Raw genomic sequence first — 15,262 nt, forward strand, 5'->3', positions numbered from 1 at the left:
CCTGAGTCACTAATAGAAACCTGCTGCAGCCACCTGGAATTTTGCAGCCAGGCTGAATTGGCCGAACTCAGGACATGAAATATCTACTAAAATAATGCTCTTCATCTGCGAGTAAAATGTACCCCAAATACTGAGTTATTTAAATTAAATTGAATTAATTAATCCCACTAAAAATAACAAAACAGAAATGAAATTGGATAATTTAGCAGATATTTATATATATATATAGGTCATAAATGTAATACCAAAATAGTGAAACCAGTCGAAGATTTAGAGCAACTGAATACAAGGAGATATGAGGTTAGAATACATCAGTGTTTGCAGTGTAATGAGTGTGTGAAGAGCAGTGCACGACATCGACAGAGACCAGTAACATTCCCAGTAATCTACATCAGCGGCAAATGGTTGGCGTGCAAGGAAATTACTGACAATAATGAAGAATTTAATTTGAGAATTGTGCTCTTTGAGAGAGAATTTATCTAAAATTTCACATGAAACATAATTTTCCTTAAAAGTTTTGCAGACCCAAACCTAAAGTCTTGCAGGTCCATTCACTGTATTTGTGTTGAATGTATTTGGACGCTTGAAGACGAGTTCATCAACTAACTGGGAGCACAAACGTCCTCTTTCTGTGACTTGTGCTTGTTCAGAATGTAACTTTGATGTCAACAGCTTGACCATTGAAAAGTGTGCACAAGCAGAATGAGACATAATTGTACTGAATCTCCGTAAATGGATCTTGACCCATTTTTCCAATAGAAGTTTTTTTTTTTGTGTAAAGGCTGGTATTGATCTCTCCAAATAAATCTCCTTTGGTGTGCTGCTCCCACCCACTCACACACGGTGGCTCTGGGTATGGAAGCCGGGGAGTGTTTGAAACAACCGGATTTTCCTCTCAGTCGAATGAACAAAGTCCATCAGTCGGCGTTGAACATCTGAGTCAAGCCAGTGTGCACATCTGTACTAGAACCGTCTGAGTGGGGAAAACTGTGCCGATGGGATGCAGTATGTCTCCCGGTCTGCTAACCTGAGAGCTCCGCTAACCTCATGACTCTCATTCAGCAGCCAGCGAGGACGTTGCTATGAACTGCAGTCCTGAGAGAACTTCCTGTTGTCCCTCAATATTTTGCAGAATGTCACAGTACTGGCACAGCGGAGACGTTAATGAAGGCATTTCTATTCAGATGCGTTGCACCTCAGTAAGGATTTCTTCAAATATGTTGTTTCAAAACTTAAGATATTTAACTCTTTAGTTCAGCACATTTAAGTTTCTCATCACGCAGCCATAAGACAAGGACGCGTCCACAAGAGTACAGATGGTAAAACACACAAAGCCGTGCTCTGGTCTCATAAAGAGTCTAATCTGAGTGAAATGTTCAAACTGAAGGTGTCCAACAATGTTGGCACCCTGTCCTGCATAATTATTAGAACAGACACGCGCAAAATGGTCAAAGCCGCACAGCCACACTCTCATATTCTCAGACCACAACGATGCAAAATGCAGAAATACATCAAAGTATATTTTCCTGAATATTTTAGACAAATCAGTAAAATTAACAGGAGCTTTTTGAATGTAGACTGTAATTGCTGCGATAAGTATTTAAAAAAATTGTAATGCAGAGGATTTCATGAATGAAAACACTAGTATCAGTTTGCTGTTCAACAAAACCGAGGAGGAGGCTGGATCCAGCACAGGTGGTCGGTCACCTGCTACATCCGGCTTCCGCAAAGTGAGATTTGTAGTAAAAACAACCTTTGTGTAGTCTTGCTTCAGTGACGACCAGGAGGCCATTTCTGCTCATGTGGCGCTGCAGCAGATGTTCACTCCTTTACAGAGCCGATCCTCAGCAGCTCCAGCTCACGTTTGGCCTCCGCTTGAAACTCACAAATCAGTTTCTCATCTTTGAGAATTTGTGGCTCGCTCAGTTTCATGTGTGGTTTTTAGAATTCTGTTGTTTGGTTAAACACTGAATCTGCTTTGTGTCCTGCTCATCTTTTGGGCGAAGGTTCCAACCCAGATTCAGCCAAAATTTGTCAAGCCTGACCTAAATTATTGTCCTGAGCAAATATGAATACTTGAAGGTATTTGCAGTTGTCCACACCAGCCAAAGCAGGCTGAAGAGAACATGAGACCAGTCCAGGCTGGGAGATGCGTCCCAAGGTGTTTATTGAACCACCAGAGTTGGATTATTTATTAGAACATATCTGATCAACTTCCTGGCTCAGGCTTCTTCATTCACGGCCCATTTACAAGGTGCCACTGTGTTCGCGTCGTCAGCTGAATGTTAATAGAGTGAATCACGTGTAACTGCTGTAATATTAGATTGCGTTCGTCTGAAACTCCCGCAGCCGTCCAGCAGCAACACACACACACACACACACACACACACACACACACACACACACACACACACACACACACACACTACATTTAATTGACGAACGTTTCCATGGGAAAAACAATGGCAGTATTTCACCAAAATAATAGAGTATTTTCTGTTTCCCCTGACGGACGCGCAGTTCGGCCCCGACAGCTGATCTCTGCAGTCTTGGTCTCAAACATGGCTCGTCTCTTGTGGTGTCTCCTGACCTGTATTACTAACGAGTTCTGATTAGTTCTGCCACTCGAAACGACTTCATCCAATTTCGAATCTAATTTTTGTTTGTTATTGCGTGATAATCCAAGATGGTTTTTTTTAAGTCATTTAAAAAAAACTGATGTTGGGCATTAATTTGCAAACTTGTATCTCCGTCCTCTTAAAATTGTTTCCACGTAAGACGTAAAACTCTCTCACGCGTGTGATGCGGGCCATTTTACAGCCTTCTCAAGTGTTAATAATGCAATTTAAAAGTATTATTTAAAGCTTTGACGCGCAGGTGCTATTTTGGCTCGGATGTTTTTGAGTTTTGACCCCCCCCCCCCCCCCATGAAATGAAACTTCGCAAATTAAAGGAGGACGCGTCTTCAATATGAAAATGTAAGCGCTGCAAATTCGTTCACTCCATGTAGAAAAACGTAAATTTAAACGACGCGCAGACATTTAAAATCCCAAAGAACCAACAGAAGATTTAGGATCTGGATACAAAATTAGGAAATGAAGGAATTCCTATTTTTAATCCCCACATTTTAATACATGCCGTTATTTCATCAGGCTCAAATTATTGAAGTTTGACTAGATTTGTATTTACCAGGCACTCGTGCATGCTGGCTATTTTGTTGTTGTCGTTGAGTTAAAAAAGTGGTTAAAATGCGGTAAAAGTCATGGATGTGACTGTTGAGAGGATTCCCCTTCGTTCTGACCCATTTTCAAATTGATGATTTTTATTTTCTCCGGTGCGAGAAAAAAAAGCAGTTTCTCCTCCGAAAAAAGAAGCACCTTGAAGATCGAAATAAAAATAGATTCGGGGTGAAAGCCGAATTTTGGAGTTCTTCATTTGTGTGTGGACAGAGGTTCTGATGTGATTCCAAAGGAAATCAGTCGCGCAGCGTTTGGATCACAGCCTGGTCAGCTGGAGCTGGTTCCCCCCGGCCTGCCTCCAGCTGGTTCCCCCCGGCCTGCCTCCAGCTGGGGACGCCGAGCCTCTGATCAGACGATGGCAGCTGATTTCGTTGGCTCCCAGGTCTACCAGGGGCTTGTTTATGAGGGGGGTGCAGGAGCACACCCACGGCTGTCGGTCCAAAGGGACTTTGAACTTGAACTTGTTCATCCTGCCCATGTGCGCAATATGTGCACACAGACCTGCGCTGGTTTCTGTGCCCGGATTCTATCAGCCCGCAATAATACCATGAATGTGCAGAATAGCGTCAAATGAACAATGGGGGGGCGGATTCAGACTGTGGACCCTGGCTAGGGTTGGAAACAAGACATGAGATATTTAAACTGTTTGGATTAATATTTATCCCTGAACGAGTCACGTGTTTATCCCACAGTTTTTTTTCTTTAAAGGACAATCCGTCTGTGGGCTCATCTCACATTATGAGCAGCTCTTTCGTTATTTAAAATTTAAATATTGTCGTTATTTGACTCCTTGATTTGATTTGATTTTTTAATGTTAAGAGTCAACTTAATAATGAAAAAAAAGCTTCATGATGAGGATTTTTGACTTCCGCAAAGTCGCGGTTATCCTCGTAGGGTAAACCGGGTCTTCACTCCATCAGGACGGGACCAAAGCAAACCAGCTGGTTAAATTCGTGATAACAATATCACTTTTTTACCTCCGGCGTGAGGCGCACTAGTTGCGTAAATTCCGCAGTTCTGTTTGGCGCATTCAGGAGCGTAACGCTAATCTTTTCAGCGTCTCTCTGCTGTTTCGTTTCATCTTCCTGGACAAACCCAACACCTCCACCGCAGGCTGTAGGCTTCCGTCCCGCTCAAGAGCAGAAAAATAACCCTCGTCAGCTCCGAAGCAGACTGAAACATTCCGATTTTTTAATGGTTTCAAACTCGGAGCTTCAGCCGCGTGTGGAAGTTGGACTTGGAAAGGCCTCGCGTCGACGTTCGGCTCCCAGCAGCCAGGACGCGTCGGGGGCCTGGAGCTGCTCTGCTCTACCGGATCAGGACGTTTCTGGCTCAAGTCACGGCTTCTGTTTGTTGTCAGAGTGAAGTTTAACAGGCCAGAAAAAATATTAACCGGCACAAAATCATAGTTGTCCTCATGTTCTGAATAGTTTCATTAATTTGCAGCAGGAACCTGCAATTGATTGTTTCGACGCAATTAGCTACGTCATGTCTCATCCGGGGATTTAAGTCCAAATGCCTAAATAACTACAAATAATTATGAAAGATGTCAGAAAAGCGCCTATAAGGAGAGTTCGTGAGGTTTCCAAAAAAATCTTAATTTAAATCTTCCAACTGCCACCTTCTGCTGCTCTCGCGTTCAAATCCAGAATCCATCGATTATGATTTCATATTCAATATTTAATATTTCAACTCGCTCTGCACCAAACCGCTTTAAGTTTCCACACCAGGCACCGAATACCGGAGCGAGATTTGGCCTCCAAACTATGTGTGATTTTACCAAACGCGCAGAGAGAGACGGAGACCAAAAATTCCCTCTCGGGTTGAATTTGGACGCGGCCTTCCGGTGTCAGGCTGCACGCGCTGCTGCATCGTTCACGTGTGGTTACTAATTGCACGTCACGTGCTCGACGGTGTGGGGGACGGGGCGTGAATGAGTTCATTTGCCAGGGAACAAACGTGAAATGTGCCACTTTGAATACTTTTTCTATCTTCATCATCATCATCATCACTCTGAGCTCCAGACTTTGCGCCCTAACAGGAATCAAACAGCCGCAGTCTTCAGGTTTTCTGTCTTTGTATTTTCCGTGTGGCTCCGGTTCTCCGGTTCTGCTCCAGCCAACATTCTCTTCACCCCGGCACCGTACAACCCAGAAGTGCTTTGCATTGAGCTATAAAATGAGAACAACGTCCAGAAACCCCTCAGAAATCAGGCGAGCAACCAGAAGCTCCGCCACGTTCCTCTGCTGGTTTTCCTCAGTTGCACTTTGATGCACTTTATAATGAGCTGTTTCTGCACGTGAGGGATGTGTATGCATACTTGTATCTGGCGTCAAATGTGCTGGGAGAGCGTTTTCTTCCTTCTGGGCGACCGAGTGAGATGATTGACGATGAACGTGTGTGTCTTTTGTTTTGCTGTCTGGATGCAGCGACCGCCTCTTAACTTGAACTTGGACTTCCGACTAGACGCGTCCATGTGTGGGTTTGTCCTGTCTGCTCTCTCCCGCAGCCCCGCTGGCTGCACGACTCATTGCAGGCCACGATAAACGTGCGTTCTGGACGTATTAAGAGACAGTTTTTGGAAAATCAAATTAAGATGAAAGTCGAGACGGAATTTAGGGGCCGCGGTGCTTCCCTGCGCGGTGCCCCGCTCCATGTCTCGGCCAGCTCACACTAAATATATCCCGCTCACCACACCGCTCTGGTGAACTGATTAAAAAGATCCAGCCGCGGACACTGAGGGCTGCTGGATTCCTGGCGATGCCGCAGCAGCAGGAGTGCCCGCGCCTCGTGTCTGATCGGCGGGGGCGTCGGTATCGATCTCCTCCGGTCCCCCAAGGCCTCGAGCAGACGCGTCATCGCCCTCTCCTCCAGTTCATACACGTCGCGCTGGATCTTATTGACAAGGTCAAGAACAAGTTCACTAAAGGAAGGTCAGCGTGGTGGTGGCGGGCCTGCCAGTCCTGTGCCCCCCCCCCCCAACAATCTGAGGACTGCAGACTGCAGTGTGTTCCTCAACACTTCCGTCGCCTAAACTCGCCCCTGTGTGTCTTCACCGTCCTTTCACCATTTTACGTTCGCTTGATAAAAATCCAACAGTTTTTTAAAATATTTTTTTGCTCATCGCTGCTTCGTTGTTGCGGTGAACTGCGTTGTGTTGGTGCGCCACTTTTGCATTTAATGCAGGAGAAATCAAAGAGAACGCGACAGTGGAAACATTAAATATGTCGGAACTCTTAGAGTGTGTGTGTGTGTGTGTGTGTGTGTGTGTGTGTGTATTTAAAATGTATGTACATACGTGTATATACGTAGCCTATTTGTGTATATTCACATACATATATACTATATATGTATGTGAATATATTTGTATGTGTGTGTATATACGTGTGTATACTTGTGCATATGCGTATGTGCGGGTGTATATCTATTTTTTTACGTTTAACTAATTGGTATCTCTGTTAATTGACTCTGTTTACCGCGCGCTATGGTAGACTTCAGTTTATTAGTCGTCCTTTTCTTTAACGTTTAAAAAGCAACTGAGAGGCTCCCGCGAGTCCTGACGGTGACGCAGACGCTCGGTGGTCTCTGCTCTGACGGTTCTGAACGTTTTTGGTCTCAGATCGAATCCAAGCGCTCCCAGAGATGCTGCTGCAGCCTGGGGGGAATGTTGTCATGCAGGAGCAGCACTGCTCTCTCTCTCTCTCTCTCTCTCTCTCTCTCTCTCTTTCTCTTTCTCTCTCATACTCACTCACAAACAAACAAACAAAGCACGCACGCGCCGGTGATCCGATAAGCACTGCAAACATAAAAAGCAACTGTGACTCTAAATGAGGCAAAACTTTGTGCGCTGTAGCTTGAAGCTAAATGGAATCCAGCGAACTCACAGCTGAGCCTGATTGTTGATCTTCAGGAACATTCATGTTTGCAGTTTTTCAGTGTATTTAAATGAGTTTGACACGTGCGTGTCTTCTGTTTTATATATAAATACACGTTCATCCTCTACATATCCGCAATATTGTCACCGGCCATAATTGGCTCTGTACTTTTCTCATATGTGGATTGCGTTTGGCAGCAGATGTTATTTAAGAATCCCGTTTATCTTGGTTCCATCATAAATGGTTCGAACTCAAACTCAGAGTTTGGCGCTCGCTGGAACCTCGGGGACGTGAACGCGGCCTGATTTCGACGCGCGATGCTGCAGATCACCTGCGTGCTGTCAGCATCGCCTCTTGCTTCACTGTTAACGTTGAGATAAGATTTTAGATCGAATAGTTTTGACGTTAATTAATCCGTCTGCTGTCCTGCCGCAGCAGGAGGTGACGTCATTTCTTAATGAGGCGCTGTTCGCGTTTCATAATTGTTCCCCAAACGGGCTTGCGTTTTTTTTTTTTTAATCATATTTTCACCTGCTTCCACTGCAGTTTCTTCTGAGTGGGTTCGAAACAAGTCGACATAAATATTGCAGCACTTGGAGACCAGGCCCGTGGCGCTGCACCCACAGTGTGTGAGAGATGTGCTGTTTGCGGGCGCTACGTCACGGTGCAAGTCAAGTGTGTTCCTGACAGCGGAAGCCGCAGGTAGCCGCCATTTGTAAGGAGAAGGATGCTCTCCCCTCCCCCCACGGACCTCCGCCTCAGACGGGCTGCGTCTGTCTGGGAGGACATGTCTGCTTGACAAGATATTTACAACAACTCATGACGGCCGCTTGTCCAGATACTGACGGTCACTTCAGTTAACGACTCCTGAAATGAGGGGAGCCAGACCAGAGTCGATCAGCTGCCCCGCTTCAGCAGGTTGTTGTGCTGCTTTTCTCAGAAAAAAAAGCCAACTGTCGTGTGTGTTGAAAATTACACTTTTGCAGGCATTTTCCGACACGCGCACACGCACTCACGTGCAGAGTACCTTACAAGTCAACACTCACCATCAACTATACAACAGACTGTCCTGTTAAAATACAAGGAAGAGAAAGATGACGTCTCATAAAGTTGCAATGTTGTACTAAGGGTAATTAAGCAAGTAAACTATAACCACTTCAGTGGAGTCTTGCACATGTAAAGATTACAATGCGAGATTCGGATTAATTGAAAATTTAACTGCTTGATAGCGCGTCATCAAATGGTGATCCAGCGTGGACAGGAAGTTCCCCCCTGCGGAGGTCGCGGCCACCAGGTGTGAGTCTGTCCGTCTTTACATCCACGGCGGCCTCAAATGGTTCATTCTGAGGCTGCTGATGTTTTAGTCTGAGATGCAACAATTTAGTGCCTGAGAAAACACACACACACAAAATAAATTCAAATCTGTTAAAAGTGTGTGTGTTGACTAGGCGAGGTGTGCGGCTCCGATTCATGGTCAGGTATTTCGTCAGGGCGTGTGTCAGCAGCCGGAGGACGCGGGGGCTTGTTGGGTTTCTGATGCGTGAACATGTTGCTGCAGTGGAAATGCGTCAGACGCTTAAATACTTGATGAAAGTCGAATCACTTTTTTGCCCCCCCCCCCAATTCGTGTACAATGACTTCCTGCAAAAGTTAAATACAAAATCATTTATTTAGGGATCCTCCACTTGTCACATTATTGGTTTAGACTTTTTTTTAATTAAAAAAAAAGCTTTTTGTTTTTTCTTTCTCTCCGCTCTGCAACATTTATCATGACAATATTCAGAAAGTAAATTTTCCATTGTCAGTTTTGCAGAAGCCCACGGGGAGAGCGGTGTGATTTATGGTTCTTTAAACATATAAAGTGTAACTTAATAGTTTTCATTGATTCTTTTTTCTCTTTCTGTCTAAATTTCACAAACCATTATCAACCATGGCTGAGACTCCCAGTGACCACCTTCACATCTCTGGGACCTTAATGGGGACGCTCTTATCAAATCTCTCCAAGATCACGCGACACGCACGCACACGCAGGCAAACAACAACAACACAACCATCTTGTAAATTAAAAAAAAATGACAGTAATTAGACCTCATGTCTGACAGTCTGAGCCTCCGTGGGAAAGCTCTGTTTGATTGGAACTCATTTCCTCCACTTCTGAAATAACAAACTGGTATTTGTAGTTCTTGAGGTCTCCTCGCGCCCAGCAAACATTTGAGAGTTAGCGTCTCTAAACGTGCGCTAGTTTGCGTGCATCCTCGAGTGTGAAGTTCATTCTTGTCTGTCTAGACTCCGATTACGACCCTGTTTGTCTGCGTTTTTTTTTTTTTTTACCTTGACCTTGGACTTCCGTGCAGCTGCTGCTTAGCTGTGCCCTTTCGTAGTTTTGTTTTCCTCTCAGACAAAAGAACTAAAGCCTCTGTCCTGAAGCAGGGACAGAGCTCACGGTCCCCGAGTGCGACCCCAGCAGAGCAGAGATGTTGATGAAGTAGGAACTCTCGGCGGGGCAGCCTGTGGCCTGCTTCATGAGTGACTCATGGGAAAGGCATCACAGAAAGCCTCTTTTATGGATACTTTGTGAGCCAACCCCATCGGTAAAAAAAAAATATAAAAATAAACTTAAGAAATGCGGTTAAAAGGTAGCAATTCGTAAGTTTTAATAAACAGCCTTAAAAAGCAGGATTTCCACAACTCCTGATCAAACCCGAGAGTGAGGAGATGAACTAAATCAGGTCAAACAGGTCCGCGTTTCCAGCGGCCGCCTCATTAACTGACGCGCCCCCGCTCACGGCAGCCCCTGGCCCGGCGTCTCGTCTGCGAGCGGCCGCACTCCTCTGGGTGAGAAGCGGCACAAACTCAGAACTGCTGAATTTCTTATTTTATCTCTTTGGAAGTTCCCGAGTTTCCCGGATTCCTTTTACACACGCGCACTGCGTGGAATTACTTGAATATGTTAGAAGCTGTTTGGTTCCTTCACTTCACCAAAATGCACTTTTTTTCCTCTTGTAGAATTTTATCCCTTGAAATAGTTGGTAATGTTAACTCACCTTCCTCCTCGTGCTGTGGTTCTCCTGCAGAGCTGCACGACACATTCAAGTTTGCTAATGCTAAAACTCCTGCAACACACACACACACACACACACACACACACACACTCTCTCTCTCTTACACATACGCACTGTATCATATTTTTCTCCACCTGCCTTGTCACCTACATCAGTTCTGTGTATTAAATATAAAATGAGTATCAGCTAATTCTGTTTCCAGGCTCCGCCGCATTCATCTGACTTCGCCTGATTGTTGCTAATCTCGCCTCTGCTCCTCAGCGCCGTTCTTCTCTCAACCGAATCTGAGAATAAAAGTCCTGACCAGACGGAACAATCCCACCCACGTTTGTTTTGACTCACTAGCATTTGAAGCAAGTTGAATGTTTGTTAATTAATCTCACAGGTATTATCTGCTGCAGTTCATGCCTGCTTGTATGAAAGCTCAACCTAATCCGGGACCGTGCTTGCGTCATGAGAGCCGCAGCTGAGCCCGTGACCCGCACCGACAGATTTGGGCCGGGAAGTTCGATGAGAATCTTTATTTTTCTATTTAGCTGGTGTGACGTGCAGCCCGGGAGAGGCTGCCACTGTCTGACAGTCCGGGCAGTCGGCTAAATTTCACAGGTTGTTTTCCTTTCCCTCTACGTTGCAAGTCCTCCAACTTCCCTTTAAGGGTGGGGGTCCCGCGGCTGCGGGCCAATGGCGGCCGTCGCTGTGGTGCGGGACCGGACCGTGATGCGTGAGGCAGTGGGTCTTTAAAGGGCTGCTCTGCCCCCAGCTCACAAGACCAATCTCGCAGGACTTGTTAGCGTATCACGTGCCAGATTCTTAATGAAGTGGACACACGAGGGGCCTCCTGTGCGCATGCGCCCGGTGTAAAATGTAGTTGGAAATGAGGTGTCCGTCTTGGAGTAGTCGAGTTTTAAAAAGCATCGGCAGCCCCTGATATGACGACTTCGCTGCTTCTGCATCCACGCTGGGCGGACACCTTCATGTACGTTTATGAAAAAAGCCCGAATGAAAACAGCCAGAATAAAAGCCAAACAATGGAGGGACTGAGCGGTAATTGCCCTGCGACCCACTGCAGGGACCTGATGTCGCACCCCGCTCTGGGACGTCATTCTGGCACCATAGCGACCCACCAAGGCTCCGTGTATTCGGATATTTCCTCTCCTGACAGCGGCCGGCAGTGTCCCGCTCCGCAGTCGTCGTCCAGCGCATCCCTCGGCTACGGTTATCCGTTTGGAAACCCGTATTACGGCTGTAGATTATCTCACTCGCACAACGTGAACTTGCAGCAGAAGCCCTGCTCGTACCACCCTGCAGATAAATACGCCGAGCCTAGCACGGCGCTGCCCACGGAGGAACTGTCCACCAGGGCCAAGGAGTTTGCCTTCTACCCGAGTTTCGCCAGCTCGTATCAGGCTGTCCCGGGATATCTTGACGTGTCGGTGGTGCCCGGTATCAGCGCCCATCCGGAGCCGCGGCACGACACCTTGATTCCCATGGAGGGCTACCAGCACTGGGCTCTGTCGAACGGCTGGGATGGGCAGGTGTACTGCTCCAAGGAGCAAACGCAGTCAACTCATCTTTGGAAATCACCTTTTCCAGGTAAGAAAAATTATATTTGTTATTTTCAAACTGTCTCCAACTTGTTTTTTTAGATCTTAGTCCAGCAGCTCTTGTGGTTTATTATTAGTGTCATCACATTTGTAGGAGGCTGTTCAGCTGCATGTGATTATTGATTAGTTTTTGAATTTCATTTTGTCATAGTAGCAACAACCCCCCCCACGCCCCCCCCCCCACACACCCAAATGTCCAGGGAGACATTAAATGTGCTGTCAACTGTCAGTCCCCATGTCAGTTATTATATGTCCTTTATGGACTCTGCTGTTACAGGCAGGACAAACTCATCCTGGCGTGTTTTCTCTAAAGTCCGTATAAACACCAGGTTTGTCGGTCTGAGAAGCGTCGTGAACCCCCAACACACACACACACACACACACACACACACACACGAAGTCATGTGACGGATATAAGTAGAGTTTCAATCCCAAACACCTTCGCCCCACCATGACAGGACCCGCTAGCCTACCGTGCTAATAAATCTCAGCGCCTCAGTCCTCTCCCCCCTGCGTGTATCAGGATTCACTGGTCCAGGGCTGCACTCAGACCCCACGCTCACGTCACTCACTGCTTTACTTCATTATGAATCATGTTTCCTACTATGCAGAATGCGTGATATCTGATAATGAGGCAGAGGCCCGGCCACTATGCCGTTTACAGCGCGTTTACTGGATCGCTTCCTCCACCGCAACCGTTTATTATCTCTGTCAAATCTCACAGCGATTTGAAATGCAGCAGAAGAATATTATCAGACCCTGACTGAACACACACACACACGCGCGCGCGCGCGCACGCGCACACACCACATTTTACCCCCCTCTTCAAAGAGCCACGCAAGCACGGCCACGCCGTCGATGGCGCGCAGCACGCACGAACACGCGCTGTCCTTGTCTCTCTGTCACGCTTGACATGCACACACACACACACACACACACACACACACACACACACACACACACACACACACGCCCGTGCGCGCGCCATACTCAGCACACAGTGTCCTGCTTTAAAATAGAATAACCCCGTAAACTCCCGTCAATAATCCTCAATTTGGCTCAGATTATTCCACACGTGGAGGTGTTAATCACGTTGACAGGAATGTTCGAGAAATCAATTGCTGCAATTTAAGATCTACAACAATCGTGTCCTCACAGGAACTGAGAGATGTGCAACCACAAGTTGTACAATTACTCGGGGCCAAAATAAAACTCGGTGTCTCACAGCTTGTTAGTATTTCTCAGGTTTGACCAAACTTGCCCTGTCACGTGTCTGACTGGCTGCCTCGGACTCAACTCTGCCTACCTGCACGAGGTACAACACCCCCCCCCCCCGCGCTTTTTTTTTTATAGAATAATTATAATAAAGTAATCACAAGATAATGGAATGGAATGACTGTTATTATTTCAAAACTACAAATCCATGAATCGGCGTGTTGACTTGTGTGCTGGAGCTTCCGGATCGGGAGTTTTCCGTCCCGCCTCTGACACCTGGTTCAGTCCCACCAACTGTTGAGCAGGAAAAACCTTCCAGAAACAGTTTTGTCCCGCCAGTTGTCCGGTGTAGCAAACTGTCCACCGACAGGTGAAGTTTTGACGTGCAGCCTGTATGAAGGGGTTTGTGTGTGTGTGTGTGTGTGTGTGTGTGTGTGTGGGGGGGGGGGGGGTAATTCTGGTGGCTGCAACTTGATAGTTATTATTCGTTTGTAGAAACAACCCAGGCCCATCATCACGTCACGCAGGGAGTCCATTTTATAAACTGGGTTTATTTATTAATCCGCTCTTTATGGCTGGGCCTCAGCAAAAATTCTGTTACGTGTACACACACACACACACACACACACACACACACACACACACTTATTGGGGGATAGAAAATGTGAATTAAAAGAAAAAAACGCCTTTTGAGTTTTATTGTAGTAAAGGTAGAATTTACACGCAAACGTGTCAGTTGTGTGATTTTTATCAAATAAACTCCCGCCGCTCTTCACGTATTTATGGTGGTACGATGGTCTGATATTTGCCTGACACGCTCCTTCTCCCCCTCCAGATGTTGTTCCACTGCAGCCTGAGGTGAGCAGCTACCGACGTGGGCGTAAAAAGCGCGTTCCATACACCAAGATCCAGCTGAAGGAGCTGGAGAAAGAATATGCAGCCAGCAAGTTCATCACCAAAGACAAGAGGAGGCGCATCTCGGCCGCCACCAACCTCTCAGAGCGTCAAGTCACCATCTGGTTCCAGAACCGGCGCGTCAAGGAGAAGAAATTTGTCAGTAAATCCAAGAACAATCACCTGCACGCCACTTGATAAGACGAGCCAGCCACCCCAACCGTCCCACCTCCGGAGCATCACGCCATGTTTGGTTTCTGAGGAACATTTTTTTTTTGGCTGAGTGTTTTAATTTAAGTCCATCAGCATCTCCATCCGCCACGCCACCACGACCCCCCCCCCCCCTTTTCAATTTAGAGAATTCTCTAAAAACTGTGAAAATATTGAAAATTCACTTCATATTTGTTTTATAAGAATGTACATATATAAATATATAATATTTAAAACGATATCTGTATTTCAAAGACAAGTATTTCGTGTTTTCTTTTTTCTTATTTTTCAAACCAAATGTGGAAAGGACCGATGACATTTCTGCGACCCGCCGATCAGAACGGAGGAGGCGGTTGTTGGTTTGCTGTCATTTCAAAAAAAAAAGGAAAAAAAGAATAATCGTCATGTATGGACAAGAAATTGTTGTTACGTAACGACAAGTTGAACTTGACATCCTAAAAATTCCCAAAAGGACTTTTTTTTTTTTTTTAAAGTGACAGATTTTCTTTTATTATAACTTCTGAATCTGAAAAGCTCCGTTCCTCCGTGTTCTTGCCTGGGTTCCAAAAGGCTGCGATGCTGTTCATCTGTGTAGTGCAATGCCTTTATTATTGAATTCATATTCTGTAGTATGGCGGAACTGTGTAAACAGGAGTGTCCGAGCCCTGTACGTTTCTCCATCAAAGAAGGATTCTGTCATGCAACTGGAATGATTGTAAACCATTAAAGTCAGTGAGTATCACACGTACATGCACAACTGTTGTATTTTGTTTTCCAGTAGTGTAGCATTGGAGCTGACGCCACGCCTTGTACGAAGCCTGTAATTTCTACTATTAGTGCAGTATGTGAACTGTATTGTGGTATTGAACTGCGTAACGTGTTTCATAAATAAATGATTATTATAACAAATGGTCAAATAATGAATCAATCAAGCCTCGCGCTGGCGGCATTTCCTTCCGTTTCAAGTTGCACCGGTGCCGGGGAGTCTCAGCGGCCTGCCCTCCTACAGCCCGGTCCGCCTTCATCCTCCTCATCAGCGGTTCGGGTCGGATGTTGCAACGTGCTTGATTACAGCTAATTGGGCCTGATGGAGCGGCAGGAGACGCTTCTGTGTTTACTCATGCTTGGAGAATATTTTTAATGTCACACCAGCAGCACGAACC

The 15,262-nt window shown here is 46.0% G+C and overlaps 1 protein-coding gene across 3 annotated transcripts in view; it reads left to right on the forward strand.

Moving 5' to 3' along the window:
* The window catches only part of hoxc13a (homeobox C13a), a 60,773-nt gene that overhangs the window by 34,864 nt on the left and 10,647 nt on the right, over positions 1-15,262 (forward strand). Inside the window, exons 3-4 of one of the 3 annotated variants that reach the window (XM_086214828.1) lie at positions 10,379-11,769; positions 13,831-14,972. The exons of 1 other annotated variant lie outside the window; for it this stretch is intronic. In XM_086214828.1, the coding sequence (XP_086070954.1) occupies positions 11,106-11,769; positions 13,831-14,087 (921 nt within the window). In that variant the 5' untranslated portion in view covers positions 10,379-11,105 and the 3' untranslated portion in view covers positions 14,088-14,972. Of the gene's footprint in view, positions 1-10,378; positions 11,770-13,830; positions 14,973-15,262 lie in introns of those variants that run through there. One more of the 3 variants, XR_015117939.1, reaches the window with a different exon arrangement.

The sequence above is a fragment of the Aulostomus chinensis genome, chromosome 9 (genome assembly GCF_037954235.1).
Source record: "Aulostomus chinensis isolate RoL2024-O1b breed Wild chromosome 9, RoL_Achi_v1.0, whole genome shotgun sequence".
Taxonomy (NCBI): Eukaryota; Metazoa; Chordata; class Actinopteri; order Syngnathiformes; family Aulostomidae; genus Aulostomus; species Aulostomus chinensis.